The 20,123-nt window shown below is 39.0% G+C and overlaps 2 protein-coding genes across 7 annotated transcripts in view; both read right to left on the reverse strand.

The window, feature by feature from the left end:
- Positions 1-2,060: 2,060 nt before the first annotated feature.
- NIT2 (nitrilase family member 2) lies at positions 2,061-11,729 on the reverse strand. The gene is made up of 10 exons (XM_040545305.1): positions 11,629-11,729; positions 9,978-10,096; positions 8,517-8,637; positions 8,303-8,391; positions 6,597-6,690; positions 5,564-5,638; positions 5,019-5,097; positions 4,283-4,381; positions 3,236-3,291; positions 2,061-2,863 (listed from the first exon to the last, which is right to left on the reverse strand). The coding sequence occupies exons 1-10, from the start codon at positions 11,654-11,656 to the stop codon at positions 2,775-2,777; spliced, it is 849 nt and encodes a 282-aa protein (XP_040401239.1). The 5' UTR covers positions 11,657-11,729; the 3' UTR covers positions 2,061-2,774.
- A 2,417-nt stretch (positions 11,730-14,146) lies between these two features.
- TBC1D23 (TBC1 domain family member 23) overlaps positions 14,147-20,123 on the reverse strand; it is a 33,293-nt gene continuing 27,316 nt past the window's right edge. For all 6 annotated transcript variants that reach the window (XM_040545269.1, XM_040545267.1, XM_040545268.1 and 3 more), the window contains 3 exons: positions 18,535-18,670; positions 17,200-17,394; positions 14,147-15,910 (listed from right to left, as the gene is read on the reverse strand). In XM_040545269.1, the coding sequence (XP_040401203.1) occupies positions 15,829-15,910; positions 17,200-17,394; positions 18,535-18,670 (413 nt within the window). In that variant the 3' untranslated portion in view covers positions 14,147-15,828. The remainder of the gene's footprint in view (positions 15,911-17,199; positions 17,395-18,534; positions 18,671-20,123) is intronic.

A 20,123-nucleotide genomic window follows, 5' to 3' on the forward strand; every position in this document is an offset into this window, starting at 1 on the left:
GGGTTGAGAGCTGAAGTTGAAACAGTTATTGCTGCTATTTAAAAAAAAATGGTGAAATCATGTAGGAAGCTTAGTACTGAAGACTTGGTTAAACTTGTTGTATCCTAGAGACTGTGGGAAGCCGTTTCTATGCATGGTTGTCATATGTCTTAGTTCTGATCATGTAAAATTCCTGCTGTTCACCTTCAGATATAGATAAGTTTGCCAAAATGGAGATTAGGAATTGTGCCTTGCTTTACCAAGATCTAAGTGTAGATTGAAAGTGAAGAAGGGAACTGGCCTACACTAAGGAGCTGTACTGTGATTTGTCTTGGAACTGAAGAGTGAGCCAGCTTAAATACTGCTTTGAGCAGGCTTCCCCACTGCAGTGGTAATAACTCTTCCGCTGAATTTTGATAAAACAGGCATTACTATGTTTTCTACCATTTCTTTAAAATCCAGTGAAATCCTTGCAGGCTGAACTTACGTAGCCATTACAGGGCTGCAACTGGTTGGTTTTATATACTTAAAATATTGGTGCATATGTATAATGTGGATACTTAAAGTGCCTGTCTTCTGCCACCATAGGATTGAGTACTGACTGCTTTAACTACTACCTAGTGGAGAACTGATTGTGTACTTTTTTGTTTGCAACTCCCCCAAAATTACAGTCCATTGGTATCACTTCTGAGGGAATCTTACTGGGGACTCCTAAAATATCCTCCTAAGAAAAGGTGCTCAGAACTTGTCTTGACAGACTGAATGGGACTGAACCCGTGTCACCTCTGAAGCTTAGTTCACCAAAGTAGTCCACTACTGATTCTTACTCATTCTCCATTTGGAAGTCCAGGGGAGGATGGTACATGCCACGGATTTTGTCACATTGTCTGTGGCAGACTGCATCTTACACTTCCAAAATTAAGTGGGTAGCCCTTGAGAATCCTGCATTTCTTTAATCCTCCAAAGATGTGTCTAGTTCCTGTTCTGCCACATATTAAAATAGTATAGAGGTTGGGGGTGGTGTAGGGAAGACAGATGCGGTAGTTTAGAAAAAAATATGGCTATATAATAGTTGCTGTGGTTTAGAAGTTAGATTGCTGTGATGGCCATCATTCATGCTGATTGTCATGTATGTGGCAGGTACCAATTTAATGCAGGAGACCTAACTCAAATAGTAAATTGTTAATTTTTTATATTTATTTTTCAACAAATAAATCTTCATTTCACCTTGCGCTCTGTGGCGTGTTTTTTAAGAGTTCCAGTACCATATGTATACCAAAATGCTGTGAAAGCAGAGATGCAAAATGCCTGCAGGAATGGATAATACCACTGAGTGGAATGATGGGACCTCGATTTTAGGGGAAAGACTCCTCCGGGTTTGGCTTAATTTAACCATTAATTTCCCCATAGGTGGCTGGGGCCTCTATAAACCACACACAGCTGGTTCATCCCAGAGAACTCAGAGGAAATAAAAAAGGCAAGAGGATAGCTGTGGGAAGAAGAGGATGGCTGAACGTGAAGAAACAGGTACAGTGGTTTTGGGTGAAACTGGCTAGATGGAACAAGACAAAAGCCTCTCTCTGATGCCCTGCTTTTCTGTATTCTGAAGTCTCCTTTTGCCTCTGGTGCCTTTTTGCTGCTGGAAAACCAAAAGCACAGAGGTAGGTGCTTCTTTTTGACTCCCAAGAAGGGAGAAACTATCTTTTTACATTAGAAAGAGAAGCACCAAAGTGCTGGCCTTCTAAGAAAAAAGGTCATTCTTACAAAATTTTAGACTGGTTTTAAGTTTTTTAAAGTTTAATCAGTTTGCTGATCAATTCAGCAAGAGCAATGGAGTAAGGCATATTTCCCATGCAGCTGGTGAGAGTTGGCCTTTGGTAGCAATAATACATGTAGAAAGCAGGTGCTGGTTTCACTGAACATCTGTGAGACTGTGGGCAGAAAGACTTAATTAGTGCAACAAGTTTTCTAACCCTTTTGACTGACTTCCCCTCAACCTTTTCAGTTAGAAGACAGCCCGACTGTGAAACTAAAGCCAACTCAGCCATTATATTAAGGAAGCAGTAAATAGAGCACAGGTGTGGTGACACATGAAATGCTTTAATAAAACAGTAATCCACATCACTTCAGCAATAAACAGGAATTGTAATAAGAATTTAATATATATCTTCCAGACAGAATGCGTGCACCAAAACATGTTACAGTTCCTCGTATAGTACTAGTTCTGTTTGGCTGCTTCTTGCATTGTCCTTAAGTCGTACAGAGCAGAATTTGGCCTGTTTTGCTTAATATGTTAAATTTTAAGCTGGTTTGAAGTTGGGCAGCTAAGAAACCAAGTTGTTTAGGCACATACCATTAAGACAGACAGACACAGAAGAGTCATACTTCTAGATTATCTGGTAATCAGTGAAAAGTGCGTAATACCAAAACTGACTTGAGATGATTTCTAGAGGGAACCTAGTTCCCACCTCTACATCCTATATATAAGCCCCAGAAAGTTAATGGTTTAGTTACTTTCTTATTTCACTTTTATGATGAATAAAGATCATTGTTAACTGCTAGCGAGTTAAGGTGATTTCACCTCCAGCTTCGCCCTAGCTGTTAAATACTGTAAAATGAAGTATGAGGAGATACAGAAGTTGTTGGTGTAATTCTAAAATTGATTCAAATAGAAGTTGTTTTGTTTTTAATTAACTATTACATTTAGCAGTAGCCTATCAAGCAACCAGTAAGGGAATCTTGACGATGAAAGCAGCAGTCATTGTGCCACTTGAACTTTTCCTGTTCACCTGGTGTCACTTTTTCATCTCTGTGCCATAGAGATCACAGCGCTTCTGGCTTAAAATAGGAATTTGCTGACGGATTTCTGCAAGTTTCTTCAGATCTGGAGGGGGAAGAAAGAGCTATTAAAAGAGCAGTTTTAACAGCAGGACTTGTCTGAGACAAGGTAGGAAAAGAGCAACTTTCATGAAGAATGAGTCCATAGGACACAGCAACTGAGCAGCCGGGGAAGGAAGCCTCAGCTTTGCTCTCTCCTAGGGTAGGTGGCAACTTCCTCATAAGTAAGGAAACTGGAATATTCTAGTCCTGGTAGTGCTTGTTTTTGCTTCAGTCTAGCAAAGGTTGAGAAGGGATGGGAACACTGCATCATCTGTAACTGCATGAACAAAGCCATGGCCATTAAAAAAGAAACAGTCTCTCCAGTCTTATGCCCTGTCCAAGAAAGAAAGCAGGAAAAAAACAAACAAATGCTTACCTATATCTGTGTATACAACTGTTTCCTCAGCTCCAGCTTTGGCTATGACTTCACCCCTGCAAAATGAAGAACATTTGTTCACAGCATTAACACAGAGGTCTAAGGCATCAGTCCAGTTGCTGCTGTTTATATAAGAGGGAGTTTCTAGCCTTGATGTCTACAGCTGTAGACACAGGGCTATCTTAAAAATAGCATCATAATTCTTAACTCTTGCATGATAGAAATAGCTTCCAGGTTTTATATGTGGCACATGTTTTGTGTGTGACATATACATACTTAACATAAGTTTCCAAAGATCAAAAATATTCACAAGCGCAACTATGAGAACCAGCACATGTGAACGTGGAATATACCTCAAAGGGAAAGAAGTAACTTCACTGGGGACAACCATATATAGTTGGTTGTTTAGACTAACACTTTCACCTCTCAGATCCAACCAGCTTTTACTAGGAGTATCCTTACACTCTGCATGAGCTATTGAACATGCTTATGTCTCCCACTAGGTGCTCTGCCACTGCTTTCAGCATAAAATGTTAAGAGCGCATGACAGAAAGCTTTATTTACTTTGCAATTGTCTAGAAGAGTAGTGTCGGTGGAATGATTTATTTGGAAGAAAAATAACTGCCAAAAGACTTGATGTTTTCCCAGTCACCTAGAGGCGTGGAGGGGAAGTAATCACTGCTAAGGTCAGAAAGTCTCATCTACTTGAAGGTATCCTTCTCATTCTTTCTCACCTCAAAGTGTTCTTTGAGGAAATTAGTTTTGTATAAGCTGTTTAATATGGTTCAATTCTGCTCAAGGAGTCACCACAGTGCATAATATATAATGCAAGTTGAAAAGGTCAGCAGCTTAACTAGCGTTTAATACTACTGATGTAGTAGCTTCTGCGCTTCCAACAAAAATGCATACTGTTAAACCATTTTAAAACTAGCTGGCTGGAAAATAAGAAAAAAAGGATAATTTGTTTTAAAAGTAGGTGAAAACGTGGGGCTGAAGTGAGACGGTCAAGTAAAACATTCAACCAAGGTGTTTTTTTTCTGAACTCACCATGGATTTACTACGGTGCTGTGTCCCCAGGCAACATAGGATGCTTTTTCATCTCTAGCAGGAGATACAGTAGCTACGTAGACTTGATTATCAACAGCTCTGTATTCACAGAAAGATAGGGCAAGAAAATGAGTAGATCTTTTTTTTTTTTTAATACCACCCATTAACTAAGCAGAAGAGACTGAATTCACTCTGAAGAACAGACAATACAGCCTCCTAAAGACTTCTCAAAGTTGTAAATGACACAAAAGTTACAGAAAACAAGCCTGGAAAGAGAAGTCTCTACCCAACTGCCCCAGAGTTAGTAGACAGAATGAATTACATGTTCATTCAGTGTGCAGTAAAGTTGATTGAAGCTGACGAAACAAATAAGTAATACTGCATAATCAGGAGTCAAAGGATCTATTTCTGTCCATAATTAAGGCAGTTTTGACATGGTTATTGCTGTCTACTGGCTGTTCTGTGCAGAAGTTTGTGAATGGTGCTCAGAGCCATGGGGAAAAGGGCCATGTAAGAGCTTAACTGCAGAGGGGCTGGCAGGAGTGAAGGATAAGCAGCTCCTGCTTTTCTCCTTGACAGCAAAACCATTTTGGTGACCCATGCAAGACCCAAAGAATGGCACAGTTCTGACAGCAGAGTGGTCCTGCAGCAGAAATTCTGCTGTATGGCGTGATGTAGAATACAAGAACAATTTGGTTCCACATACTAAAATCCCCCTCAGTTACTTTGTTCTTACCGTCCCCTTTGTAGCAATTCCCAATGAGCCGGTCCTGTTGTCAGATTAAAAGCCCCTGGATATATCAGCAGCTGGCAACCTTTGTTAAAAGAAAATTACAAACAAACTATCATTAAGGGGAAGATGATTTACCCTCCAGTGTCTCTACTTTGAAGCTCATGGTAAGCTTTTATTTTTTTTCTGACTTCTGCCCTTAATAGAAGGACAAATAGAGCCCATTCATGTGTGGCACAGATGATTATTTATGCCAGCAAAGCCCTATGGTACATCACCAAGTATGGGGCCATAATATGTTTCCATTATGTATTATATTATTATATCAGCAGATATGTAGCAGAGAATTATTGTTACTTTACAAATGAGTATCTGCTCTGTTTATGAATAACAAAGTCCGGGCTACAAGGTGCGTTTTGTGTTAATGGGCAAAGATAAGAGTGCCTGATGACACTTAAGAGAGTGCCCAGTACCATCACCCTGAAACAGCCCCATAAAATTCAGGCCTTAGGGCTAAGCATGCTCCACTTCATTAGGTGACACAGCCTTACCCTTCTGTCCATAGATTTGAGCCAGCTCAGCAAATCTGATGTCATAGCAGATGCCCAGGCCCACTTTACAGTACGCTGTTCTCAAAACACAAGAGACAACAGTCATATTGCTGTCATGAGTACACAAAAGCAATCACAAGATCTCCTGCCACCTGTTAGTTTACATGTCTCAGAGTAACAAGGGGAGCGATATTTAAATGTGTTTCTCTAAAGGTGTATCTGCAGCAAACATTGTCTATTGGTGGGGGAGAATTCATGCTTCATGATGAGAGGATAACTGTGAGAAGTAGCCTCATCTACCCTTTAAGAACAGCCATTTCCACAACATCACGCTATATCAGGTTTATGTGTAACGTGTTCCTCTCTGATTTAGATACAGATTTTTCAGTGATAAAGTTACTCACTGGTCTCCGTGGACTAAAGAAATTACAGTTACATACTTTCTTGCAGCATGCACATTGTAAGGAGGAGAAAGTCAACATGGGAGTTGAGACTCTTAGAGCTCAGTTAACAGGTCATACTCATTTTTAAGATGGGGTAGGGGTAGCTGTCTTTTTTTTTTTTTTAATCTGTTGTGGTTGATTCAAGAATACTGGAATGGAATTTACAGTTATCTTCATTATTATACCATCTTCATATGAAACAACTGCCAGCATAGCCATGTGCTACATGTATTGTTTTCCAAGCCATGTTTTATAAGCACTGTTTTAAAAACTGCAATTAAAAATACAGTAACTTCTCTTTTACAATTCAGTAGGACCACTATTTGTTAAGGGAAGTGCCATGATGTATGCTTTATCCCTTTCTAATTCTCTGTCCTTTTTCAATCACTTTGCCTTTTAAAAAAGTTTCAGAAGTCACCCCCACACTTGGAACACACTTAAATACATTTGCCATCATTGTCAAATGCCTGATTTAAACCCAACAGTCTAAAAATCCATTGCTGGGGAGAAATGGTAGGGAAGAGAGCTCCAGAATGACTGTAGTGTTATTGTGGCAGTGCTCCTAAAGAGAAGGCTTGTCTTATACTCACGAGTATCAAACATGGAGAAACTATTCCCTGGACTCAATGTTTCAGACTCTTTGAACTGTATCTTCCCAGGAATATCAATATCAAACAAATGAATCTGTAATTATAAGATTATTAATAAGAATTATTAATAATTTCCCTGCTTGGTGCTTGAGACTTTTCCTACTAGTCAATGTATACTAGTCACAATTATCTGGACTACTCTTCCGTCAGGATCCCAAATATACATTGCTTAAGATGAAGAGATCTTCTAAAGACAATTTAAAGCAGTTCTCTTCTTTACAGAAATTTGCATGTCTAAAGTTATTTGGAGAAAAAATAAAGAAGATAAATACTAGGCATTTTAAACAACACATATAAGCCTCGACCTAAGTGAGGCACATATCAAATGTTTACATTGCTTACCAAATAGAATGTCCAATGCTTGGCCCATGCAGTAATAGAGAGTTAGTAAAAACAGCTAAAAATAGAACAATTAATTTGCAGTATGGCTCTACATCTTCATGAAAAGGGTCCTTGTAAAATAACTATCTATCTTGATTTAATGAGTAATTTTGCTAAAGAAAGGGTACATATATAATGTACTCTATGTATATGACATCTCAAATTTGTCATGATTATAAGTGCAATATGGTAAAGCAAGTGGTATTTTCCTCGCCAAAATTTGAGTTCCGTTCCTGCAAAATTTCTCCAGGAAATACTTTCAAGAAGTCACAAAGTTCACATGACTTGTAGATGCTTCTTAGCCCCTGTAGACGGTGTTTATCCCATCCCTTGCGATGTAGATATCTGTTCCTGACTGGAGCTTTGTAAAAATACAGCTGTTTCTGTATTACTGTTAGTTTATATATATGCAGTACAAGCCTGCACTCGTTTTGCAAACAACTACAGGGCTTATGGGCTGGTGTGGTATGACAGAAGACAATGCAGTATTTCAGAAAGTGATCTAATGGTGTAGCTAAATGCACAATCAGTTAAAAGAAAAAAAAAGAATAACTGCATCCCCAGATCCATTTTGCACCATCTCATTTGTTCCAAGTAACCTTGCATTCTCTTGTTTTTCCTTGAAACAAGCAAGCTGTTGTTCACTTAAGGAATGATGCCTGTATGCAAAGCCAGAGTAGCAGGAACTACATAGTTACGAATACAGGTAGTTTCTCGAGGGGCAAGCAGTGTGCAGGTGGAAGATGACAGTAAGCACCTACCTACTACAAACAGCAGACACAGCTTAACTGTGGAACTTGGACTTTGATTGTCTGCACTATTATACATACAGCACAAAAAGTATGTAAAGAGCAGTCTTTATGATAACTGAGAGGCTAACTCCTTTGGGAACCTGAGGAAAAATCCTGATCCCACTGATGTGGCACTAGAATTCAGACGACTTGGATCAGCCTTTACCACAATTTTCCCAGCATCTGGGACAAGTCAATTAAGCCTTCCATACCTCATAGTCCTTGTCCAGCACTTAATGATGACCAACTTTGGAAGGGATAAACACACATCCCAAATTAAAATGAGATGCAGTTTTAATGACAGTGCACTGCTTATTATTACTGCAAGATGCTGCTAATTCCTATCACCTTTAGGTGCAGATGAAATCATTTGTGCCTCCTAAAGACAAAGGGCAATACCATTTTTGGGTAACACTGCTGAATACTAGCCACACAGATGAGAAACTGTCTAATAACAATATTGTACCATCTTACCTTCCTATGCTTTGCCAACATAGCACCATCAGGCCCAAAGACAGTACATGTATTATACAGCTTTCCACCATCCTCTTCTGGAATGGATCCTTTAAAAAGGAGAGAACAAAGTTTTACTCCCCCACCCCGTAGTATATGGAGTATTGATTCAGTTGCACAAATAGACATTGCCCATTTTTTCCCCTCAATGAGACAGTCACTAGGAATAAACTACCTCCAACAAGATATATGCTGCACTCCTTGGCAACTTCTGAGAGCTTTTGTGTTGATTCTCCAGGGATCTTCTCTGCATATTCTTTAAAGTATTGGGTTCCGTATGGAGAATTAAAACATTCCTAGAATTAGAAAAAAGATGAAGTTAAAATCTGTAAACACTGCACTTGACCTTTCAAAATTTTTCTTCATGCTTTTTCTCTAGGTCAGAAATTAAAAAATATTAACACATAAAGGCTAACATGTCACACAAACTGCCATATGCCTATGCAAAGGTGTAGACTATATGCTTGGTGCGTATTAACTCTTTATGTTGTGTGACTTAAAAAAAAATAAGGTGGAGGGAAGAGAATATTTTATCTCTTAGTATCAGTACAAAATTTACCTTCCCAAACTTGCTGAAAGACCTTGCCCTTGCTCGAGAGGGTTTACTCTACAAGCATTGATTATCATTGGCAAATGGAGTATCTCAGCTAAATAGGTCTGGAAAACTCGGTTGTTTGTACACATGACAAAAAGTAGCTAATAATAGATAATCTCCCTCTAGGAGACCTAGACAGAATAATCAAAGGTCGTATTTGCAACACAAGAGCTGTGTTAGCACAGAGAAGGGAAGGTTGCTTAATACTTCACCTAGGACAGCAGGAACCAAAACATTCTTTGTGTAAAACATTCAGACCAAAAGTTCACCCAGAAAAGAACTTTGCACTCCCAAGTCAGATGCTGCAAGGCACAGGCACATGTACCCCCAGGAACACAGGAAAAAGCTCACAGCTACAGTGGGAAGGTACCTTGTTGCCAGCATATCATGTTTAAAAAAAAAAATTTAAGAAATCAGCAAGGTAATCCTGGCTGAAGTCTAAAAAGTAAATCAGAAGTGATCAGTAATTTTAAGCGGTGATCATGTTCCCGCACAAGGATATCATGATGCTTTAATCATAATCCAGCCACAAATGACTTGCTGGAAATGTTTGACATCTATTTAGTTTCTCATTGACTGTTTGATCCTGAATAATTATGGCAAAGATGGATGCCTGCTTCCCTATCAACACATCCTGCTTCGTATCAACACTCTTTAGCTGAAAATCACCTTTTCCTACATTCTGGCACAGACGGTTTCTGCAAAGATTCAAACCACAGTCTTACTTTCGTTAATTCAGAATAAACCAGTTAGGGCTGCTGGAATTGCCTGGGATTTAAACCACATGAACTTGAACAGATTCCTGTCCCATTAAAAATAAAATTAAAAAAACTTTTTTTTTTTTCCCTCCTTCTTTTATACATTCTGGTAGATAGAACAAGGCACTTCAACACATTTTTTTTCCCCCCGTTTTGGAGTCTCATACAGCATACAAGCACATCCAGAGAGAAACAGGAATATATAATGCATGGTTAACACTACAAAGATATTTCCAAGAGTTTGAGGTGTATGTATTTTAAGTAAATCATGATCTTTACTCACAGGTAGAGCCACGACTTTTGCTCCTTTAGCCGATGCTTCTCTTACCAGTCCACAGGCTCGTTGAAGGTTATCTGATTTAACAGCAGATACATGAAGCTGAATAAGTGCCAGGCGGAAGTCTAATGGCAGAAAAGAAAAAAAAATTAGCCAGTGGAATTTCCCCAGGTAATCAAAACTTGAATTCATTAATGAGCACTTAACAAAATAAATCTACTTACATATTAACAACATACACACAAACCACTTCCGACTCGTTTTGCAGTCGGTATATGACTCTGGAAAAAGTCTCCTAACACAGGGAGAACATTCAAACGCAGGCTTGCTACCTGGGAACCATACATGGCCATCCCCTGGTTCAGGTCAAGGACCAGGGAGTTGACATGCTGGTCACAGGCTAGCTCCTGCTTAGCCTAGGCGGTACCCAGTCCACATTCTCCTGTAGGACACTGTGCAACAGCAAGCAGGAAAGGAAGACCACTAGTTATCTAGTGTTGATTCTTCCTTCCCAGTTTGCTGCGTGCTTTGTGAGTGTATCTTTTCATTGCACCCATCACCCAACGAGTGCTGAATCTCCTAAAATGCCACTAGCAAACTAAAAGGCTGCATAATCCCCAAAACACACAAATATGGGAAGTTTGCTTTTATGATTCAAATCACGCCTGGCCTGGGAAATGGATGTGAGGAACCATAAAACCATAAAGATAACATCTTTCCTGATCATTTCTTTACAACCCAGTTTCTAGCCAAGAGACATCTGCATCTACCACACCTAAGCAGGATTTGTATGTTCTGAATTGCATGGGAGAGATCAAATCATGTGCATTCATTCCCCTTTGTGCATCTCCTCATATCTTGGACTGTAGGAGTGCACAGAGCTCTCTCCTTTTGAAGCCAAACGCTCTGCCTTCTTCCACAGAGTTACCCCAGGCTGAAATCACCTCTCTTTTCAGGGAAGCTCCCCTATCACCCAGAACCACAGGACTCAGGGAAGCAGCGAGCAACACTGCCACAGTGCTGGGGGAAATGGGAGCTGGTCCAAGGGCAGGCCAGGCTGGGACACGGATAGGCAAGTGGTAGCTTCCTTCGTGCTTTGCTTCACCTTAGTAGGCAAGCGGTTGACTTCTACAAGGTACGCAAATGATTAACTTCTCACCCGGCCACAGTGCATGTAATAAACTGTTTTAACGTTTAGCTGATTGGGAAAGCGAGGTTGCGATGAGATTTCCAACAGGCCAACCAGAGTTCGCTTCGTGCGCCTCCCTAACAGGACAGCCCTAACAGGAGGCGCTCTCAAGTTGTGTCTTTTTCACGGGGTGTTGTAACTCAGGGAAATTAAGCGCAGAGATTCCGTTCCCTGTAAGATCCCTTTTGCAAAAAATCAAAAGCACATCTGGCAGAGCGAGCCCAGCTCCTCTCACTGATGTTTTAAAGCGCGGCGGGAGGGAGCCACGAGGAAGCCGCGGCGCTTAAAACACCAGCGAGGGCCACGGGGAAGCCGCTGGTCTTTCACCACCCTCCGGCCCGGGCCCGGAGCCGGCTCCCGGGCTCTGCTCCGGACGCCTCAAGCCGCGGCCCCGCTGTGGGGCGGCCCTGACGGGGGCCCTGACGGGAGCAACGGCCGCGCCCCGCCGCGCCGCGCGCCGCCACTCACGGGCCATGGCTCCGCGCGTCGGCTGCATCCCCGCGCCTCACGCCCCGCTCTGCGCCTGCGCGCCGCGGGGCGCTGCTGGGAGATGTAGGCCGCCCCCCCCCCCCGGTGGGCGGGAACGGCTGAAGGCCTCTTACCAACCCCTCTGGTGGGCAAGGCTCGTCCCAAGGGAGCCGCGCTGGCTTACAGGGGGGTCGTTGACCTGAAACGCTGGCACGTCCCCCCCTTCTTTAACGAAACTGCATTGCCCCAGGTAGAAAACTCGAAACACCTTGGCAGCCAGCAGAAGTTTTAACCATCAAGTGCTCCCCTTCACTCACTACATTGCTTCCTTACGTGTGTATTTTACAGTCTTGTGCTTTCTAAAAGCATGCTTCTAGATGCATATTTTCCTGTTCAGAGTCTGGCAACTCTCAAAGTTGAAAACCAATGGCGGCAGAAGGGGGAAAAATAAAACAAAATGGGTAACCCGGTATGGTCACTCTCTTTCACATGTCGTGCTGAAGCCACTTTCAGGAAACACGTGGAGAGAGAAAGGATGGGAAGCCCACAACCACCATAAAATGGACACCCCTTATGTGCTGCAGTTACAAACAGAAACACAGCTCAGTCTGCCCCTTGGAGCAGTCAAGCAAACACCTCATCCCAAACTGACCAACCCAAAGGATGGCAGAATTACCAGCAGTAGTTTTTTTTTTCTTGTTTCTTTTTTTTTTTCAGAACAGCAAACCTTGCAGGGTTCCGGGTGCAGAGAACAGCTGTTTCCTGAGTTTCCGTAGGGTTTAGACAGAGCACAAAGTAAGAATAAGAACAAGCAGTGAACTGGTAACATCCTTTCAACCAGGAAGGCTCATACTATTTCCCATGGTAACGAGAGGTACAATGTATTTTTCAAATTTCGAAACAGTAGTAATATCTGAAAGCATTAAATATACCCAAAAGAACATGTTAGCAGACTATCACCCTCTCCTTCCCCAAAAGGGGAAACTCTTCAGCCACTGAGTGCCCCTATATTGAAAAATGTTATATGACAGCATCAAAAGTTTTGGAACTACATCTGACATGCTCGGTCAAAGCTACAAACACTGCTAATACTCATGTGTAAGGCCTAACAGGAACTAAACTGAAAGAGCAGCAATTAATCTTTACTTACATATGGAGAGGACAATGTAACTAAAATAATATCTCCACAGTCTGAGAATACTTCTGGTGGGTAATATAAGTTCTGCACAAATTTGCACATAGATCAGAATCTAAAATAACTTGTGAGACAATTAAAACAAAACAAAAATAAATTAAAAAAAATAATCAGTGAGCATAGAAGCACTGACCCTGGCTATGAAAAGCAAAGGTATGAGTTTCAAACTGTCAAGAAAGCTTACTCTGAGAAGTGTTCCTTTCCTGCAACAGACCGCATTTTTAATCACCAAATGGAGATTAAATAAAAGTTAAAAATCGAGCAACATAGCAGCTGTCATTTTATCTTCAAACAACACATTCATCAATGTAGTCAGCAGCACATACAAAATAAGAGCCTGCAAACCTCTGGCAAGTAATTAAAAGAAAATCCCCGAAGATGAAAGAGACTAGAAGTTGTACACTGATTTTTTTTTTTTTTTTCAAAAGCTGTCACTCTAGTACTATAATTAGAATTTCTGCTTAGCAATTCAGGTTTTGTAACTAGCACCCTAAGTACAGATACAACAAATACGCCATGAGACAAAAGTAGTCTCTAAGTTGTGGGTAGGCATAAAATGGTAATATGATTGTTCAGTTTGGACTGAGCTTTGTAACACAAGAAATCTGTTGGTAACTTGCACAGTTATAACTTGTAACTTAAAAATTACAAATAATTAACCTCTTATTGGCATGGGTAATACATTTCTACACAGAAGAGATTTTAAAACTGACTTCCTGTAGCCTTAGTTACTGCAGATCTAAAAGGCCTGTATTTGTTGACCTCTGAGAAGCATACACATTACTCGTTCTTCATATTTAATACCCAAATACACATAATAGCTTAACAACTGAATGTACTTTTCACAAGTAACTAGATTCTTCAAGATACCACTTTAGGTACTTCAGCTACGCATGTCTCAATTCTCCCCTTATTTTGTCTGCAACTTTTTTCTCTCACTAGCACTCTCTCGTGACTTACAAAAATGTGTTGTATCATTTTGTCAACATTTTCATTTGTCAGCATAATAGTAAAATATGATGCTGAAATGCCTGGAAATCATGCAGAAACCTTCTCTATAATTTGACCATTTATTAACTCATTTTGACCTTTCTATGAATGCTGACCATGGTTCACCCAAAAGAATCCTGTAAAATCAGCCAAAATTCCGATCTACTTACATTAATGTGTCACTGACAGCAGCTCCTTATGACCCATAATCAACTTCTTTTACTCCAGATATCAAGGTCACTTCGATTTACAAAATACCTTTAGGAAAAACTGTTAAATTGATTCACAGAATTCACACACTATACAATTAAAAATACTTTCTGTCAGAAGTTATGTTCAAATTGTACTGGTTTATTTACAACTGTAGTTTATAAACAGTAACACAAACATCTTTACATGAAAAAAATCTCATTGCTGAAATAGGCACAGAGTCAGAGACTCTTCAGGATAGTTTCAGAAGGGAGTAGGAAGAAAATGTAATACAACAGCTGCTGGGCAAAACTATAAATATGTGAGTGTTGGCCCAGGTGCAATTTCATGCAAATATCTTCAACAGTTCAAGTTCTATTGGTGTTTACTCAGATACTAAGAAAAAAAAAAAAGGAATAAGTTCCAGAATTAAGGTGCCCTAGCTTGATTCCTAGTAAAATAACTTAGAGTAACTGGCTTTTATAAAGGTCAGTTTATTTTTTCTCCTGATGATGTACCAATTCACAGGCTCTGACTCAAATACTCAGAAGACTTTACACAACAACTCTAACCCCTAGTGTCTTTATTTCACAATTTTTGGTAATTTTCATATCCGTCTACAAAGATGCTATGCCTTTGCCATAAGAACCTTCCTGTACTGGGCTTTTTAGCAAGAGAAACCCTTCTTATTAACTGTTTTGTATCAAGCAGAAGGCTGCAGATACACTATGACACAGTTGCAATCTCTCACACTTTTACTAGCTTAGAAGTTATTAAAAGAATATAAACAGATGTTGAACCAATGAAGGCAACAGGTACTGAATACATTTATCCCAAGTATACAGCACTGGAATCTCTTCACTTTATTCGTGTGTGTTAATTTTCTTGCCACACCTTCAGTCTTCAAACAGACTTATCAGCACAAGCTCATTTCTGCACGAACTGAAGGTATTTAAAAATCTAATTTACATGTTAGACATTTTGCTTCAGAGGAGCCATATAACTTGTTTTCAACTGTCATACTCTGCCATTAAGCACTTGCTCCAATTTCAACATGTACACTCACCCTCACAAAAGAAACAATCTCAACCTATGAAATGCAAAATTTAGCATAATTTAAAAGAACCACAACCCTGTAATAAAAGCTTATTGTGTACAGTTCATTTTGGTATTTAAAGATACCCTTATAATCAATTCCAATTATTTAACCTAGTAGTGGATAGGACTTTCAGAAAAGTTAACTTTCCAAATTATTGGCATTTTGTCCCATTTACTTAACTGTTTTTAACTGGAAGAAAATTCCTAAGATTTTATCTGCTCTGCTTACAAAGCTAAGTTTTTCATAGTCCTTGATACTACCCAGTAGGCAAAAGTCAAATTTATAGACTGTAGGCCATGAAGACATTTGACTTTCAAGTATCAGTCATTTAAAGCTGTTTCTGTTTTCAACTGCTTCTCCATATCAGGCAGTTCATTCCTTTAACATGCTTATATGAACCCAGCTGCATCCTCTCTTACAAAGATGCAGATCACTTGGATTAAGGGTGCATAAAAAAGAAACAAACTGACCTTTATAATACATGTTTCTAAAAAAAAAAAAAAAGAAAAAAAAAGAAAAAAAAGGAAAAAAAGAAAAAAATTAAAAATCTTGTTAAGAAATTGGTAATAATTTACCCTATCTTAAGCCTGCTACTCAGGCACTCCCACCAGCAAACAGAAAAAAACTCTTAAATTAGTATTCAGTTGGAAAACAGCCAGCCCATGTCCATATACAGTATCTTTGTTGCTTCTTCTTTATAAACTGTTCTCTACAAAGTCTTTAGTTATTAACTCTCCAAGGCATCCAATACTTTCATGATCTGTTGTTTTATGGCTTTTGTAGCATCACCTGCATTCGGAATCAAATACCTTAAGTAGAGAAAAAAACAAAAAAAAAAAAACAGAAAAAGAAAAAAGGCATCATAAACTTGCTACAAAATTTTTAAGCATCAACTCAAATTCTTGCTTTGATATTTTCCTCTGGCACAGTCTAGGGGAAAAGAGGAGGGAAACTATTAAAATGACATAACATTTACTTCCTATTTATGCTATGACACATTTTCTGTTTGTGAACTTAGAAGTGTTGAGGAGTATTTCACTGGCCCTCCTGGAAAGGAAAAATTCCTCATTAATTGCCAATGGAACGGAACAGGCAGTTCACGATCTCTACAGATAGCACTGTCCGATTTACATATGGCAGTCTTTGGTTTTCATTTTCGTTTTTAATTCCTGTGGATACACCTAGATCATTTAGTTACCATCCTCTGTTTTGTATTTGCTCCACTCAATAAAGTGGTGATGAAGTAATTCAACAAGAAGCAAAGTTCTCCGCAACACATTTAATTTACCTGTGTCTGACATAATACCAAACTCATTTTGTCCTAAGTAGCCAACAGGACAACTGGGAAGCTCATCTCTCACTTAATTCTGAAAACAGAACACTCACTGTGTACAGTTCTCACCAAGGAAAAGGATGGGAAAAATGACCTACTGAATGTCAGTGGCTTTGTTAAAACAGTGAAAAGAAACAAGAGGCTACATGGACGAAAAAATAAATAATAAAATATAAAATATAAAAAATAATAAAATATAAAAATATATAAAATATAAAAATATAAAAAATAAAATAAAATAAAATAAAATAAAATAAACATCCCTTTGGCTTCAGACCCAGTATTAGGCATTCCAATGTTAACCATGGCAATAGCCAACTTTCAAAACCTGGGATTCATAGTTTGAAGCCAGGCTCCATAACTCCTTATACGACATATAGGGAGAGTTAAATGTCTCAAAAAGTATACCACAAAAGACTGACCTCTCTCTTTAAATCCCACCCTTCACACATCCCTATTTTAGGCTGCAGATACATGAAAATGAAGTGGTCAACTAAGACATTACAAAAAGAAAACATTTGCACACATCTCATCCCCAACAACTGTCATCGGAGACCCTAGAGTCCAGTCCCTCTCTGTTGGGTCTCATAACTCTCTTTACTCCACTGGCAGATCTTCTTTATAGCTCACATCTAAATACCTGCTCCTAAGTAAAAACTATTACTTTTGAACTCAATTCTGGGAATTACAGCATACATGTGTCTTCCAGTTGACATCATTCTGTATACCATCGCTACCAACATCAGTGCTACTGAAATGGCTTACCTTTCAACTGCCAAAATTTCTATGCCTGAAGTATTGCTATTTCCGTATTTAAAGGTAATCAGTTCTGGGTGTTTCTTCTTGGATGTGATTTTGACTACAGAGTTGAGTGCCTGTCGAGACTGTATGTAAGCCAGGCCCTTCCGTGATGGAATCTCCCTCAAACAATACATATGGGTTGCCGTGACTAGGAGATGACTTGAAGGGAAAGAAAAACAGAAATTACATTTTCTATTTAACTAATTATCAGCTATTTACAAAGCTAAATTCTACAAACAAGTTACATGGAGAGAACTAGATAAAACAGTTTAATACTTATGTAGATTAGGACCGTCTACAAAATACTTCAGATTTTCCTGAAGTACTGAATCACAGATATTTTGAAAACAAGTATAGCAGCCTCAACAGCATACAAAATCAGAGCAAGTAGTTAGCATCATCACCTCAGCACAAAAGACACAAGTGCTATCAACATCAATGACCAAAACCACCAGTAACATGCCAGGTCATGCAGTGCAGGGAAAATGCCTCCAGCTTCTCTTCTCCATCCTTCAATCATAACCCAAACCCTATCCCTTCATCTACAGAACTGCAACTCTGTATATTTAAGCCACCAGGATGTGCTGGCACTCCATGACTGATTGTCAGTCACTGCACAAGCACTAATGTGGAGTTGCTCACTTGCCCACTCAGTTCAAGACCCACTTTTGTCGTCTTCTCAGAAGCAATGCATGTGTGATGAACACACTACTGCAGTTTAAACTCAGTTTGGGAAATTATACCATGACAGATCAGCGATCATACACCATATCATTTTATTTCTCCATTAGATTTATTTTAATAAAAGACAATAACAGACCATGATGAAAGAGAAAGTTAATCCTAATTTTCTGTTATACAGATTCAATAGGATTTGTACTCTTTGGGGTAGCTAAAATGCAGTAAGCAACGTTCTGCTCTTGCAGGATTAACAAGGTCACTGAATTTCAGGGGCAAGATGAGCAAGTACTACAAGTCAGAAAACTAGATAAGAAAAACATGAAAAAATGGGTACTTGGGTCTATCTGGTCTTGAAAAATAAGCCTACATTTAATGAGAATGTTTTTCTTCCTATCTTTTTTTACAAAGTAGAATTTTATATTATATTTTGTACATAAGTAATACTCTATAACACTGAAAATATAAGAATGCAAATATAGTGGTAACATTTTCCTCTAGGTTGTTTCACTAATATACCAGAAATGAAGGTGTATCATGAATAACTTAACTGTACAAGAATATTTTTTAAAAGTGTACTGAGACAGACATTTACATTAAGTTTAGGAGTAATTCCAGTACCTGGGAAACATATGTCCATTTTCTTTTACTTCATTACAGGGGAAGTTATACTTCACGTCAGGTTTATTTATCCATGTTTGGATGTTGACGACTTCTTTTCGATCGTCATCTGACATTGAAGAGCTATCAATTTCATCTATTTGAAGAGGTGGTAGTTAAAAAAAAAAAATATTTTCACACAATGTCAGGCAATTTTCAAGTCATTTAAAATCATAGTAGCTACACTGGTTCAAATCAGGGTCCACCTAGCCTCCAAGTGTCCATAAACAATGGCTCTGAGGGAAACAAGAAAGACGCATGCAGACAAGTTCAGCAGACAAGTATTCTCAGCTCATAGAATTTATTAAGCTGGTTTGCTTTGTCCCTTCAGTGAAGTTTGACAGGTCTCTTCTACATGTACTTTTCCAGACTTCCACTGAAGTCCTGTACACTTTTTGCATCTACAATACCAGTATTTTTTGGCAAAGAGTACCAAAAATGTGCCAATATTCCAGGCACTATTTCGCAGCCATGTTTCCTCCCCTAAACTGACTATCCCACAGGAGAAAAGCTCTAGCATATTCAATTATGCCTGTTGCAAAAGACATTTCACAGCCATCACTCACACTAGCAAGTTACTTCTGCAATTCTTCAGACTGTCCTCGTTTTTACTGCCTTGAATAACCTTGGATAAGAGCAAAAGATGTCTCAGGGTTCACCTTCTTTTCTAAAGACATTTGAGAACACACTCAAAACCAAAATTTGTAGCACAGACCTCTGTGAAACACCTGGAATTTCTACAAGCGTTATCACTTAGTTGTAAAAGACTGTTTTTACGTCTAAATATGATGATTGTTTACATACTACCTTTGGTGCTACATTAGAAGAATTTAAGCAATCTATCTATCTCAAGAAATGAAGTATATTAAAACCATAGAAGTTACCCCCAGAAATAACTTCCAAGGATAACTCTTTAAAGTGTCTCTTTCAAAGTCAATTTTCTATACTTTGTTAAATGATTTATTTCAAATCATTTCAGCATTGGAAATCCACACATTTGAAAAGGTTTTCACTGCAAAATACATTATGAAATTGGAAAGAAAGGAACAAAATCCATCCTCATTCCATGAAATGGCTGAGGTTGGAAGAAATCTCTGGAGGTCATCTGCTACGACCTCTCTACTCAAGCAGGGCCACCTAGAGCAGACTGCAATTACTCTAGCTGGTTGCAATTATTTAACTATTAAAATCCAAACAAAACAAACAAACAAAAACACAAAAAACAACCCAAAACCCAAAGCAACCCACAAACCAAAGCCATACTAAAACTTTACAGAAACAAAGTCAGCATTCTTCTTTTTGCATTCTTCTGTACTAAAAATAACATATTTCACTTTGTATGTGCTGAATTTGTCTATTCAAATTTCTTACTTTAGTCTAACAGTCCTTTTAAAAGCAAATTTGAATAGAAATCAGCTAAAAACACTACAGAAAGTATGTCCTGAATGATTCATCTCAAAAGACCTGGTCTTCTGAAACCACATAGACTTTGAGCATCCATAATGCCTTGCAACAAAGAACAGTGCAAAATTAGTAGTTTTATGGAATTT

Source organism: Cygnus olor, chromosome 1 (genome assembly GCF_009769625.2).
Source record: "Cygnus olor isolate bCygOlo1 chromosome 1, bCygOlo1.pri.v2, whole genome shotgun sequence".
NCBI classification, from domain to species: Eukaryota; Metazoa; Chordata; class Aves; order Anseriformes; family Anatidae; genus Cygnus; species Cygnus olor.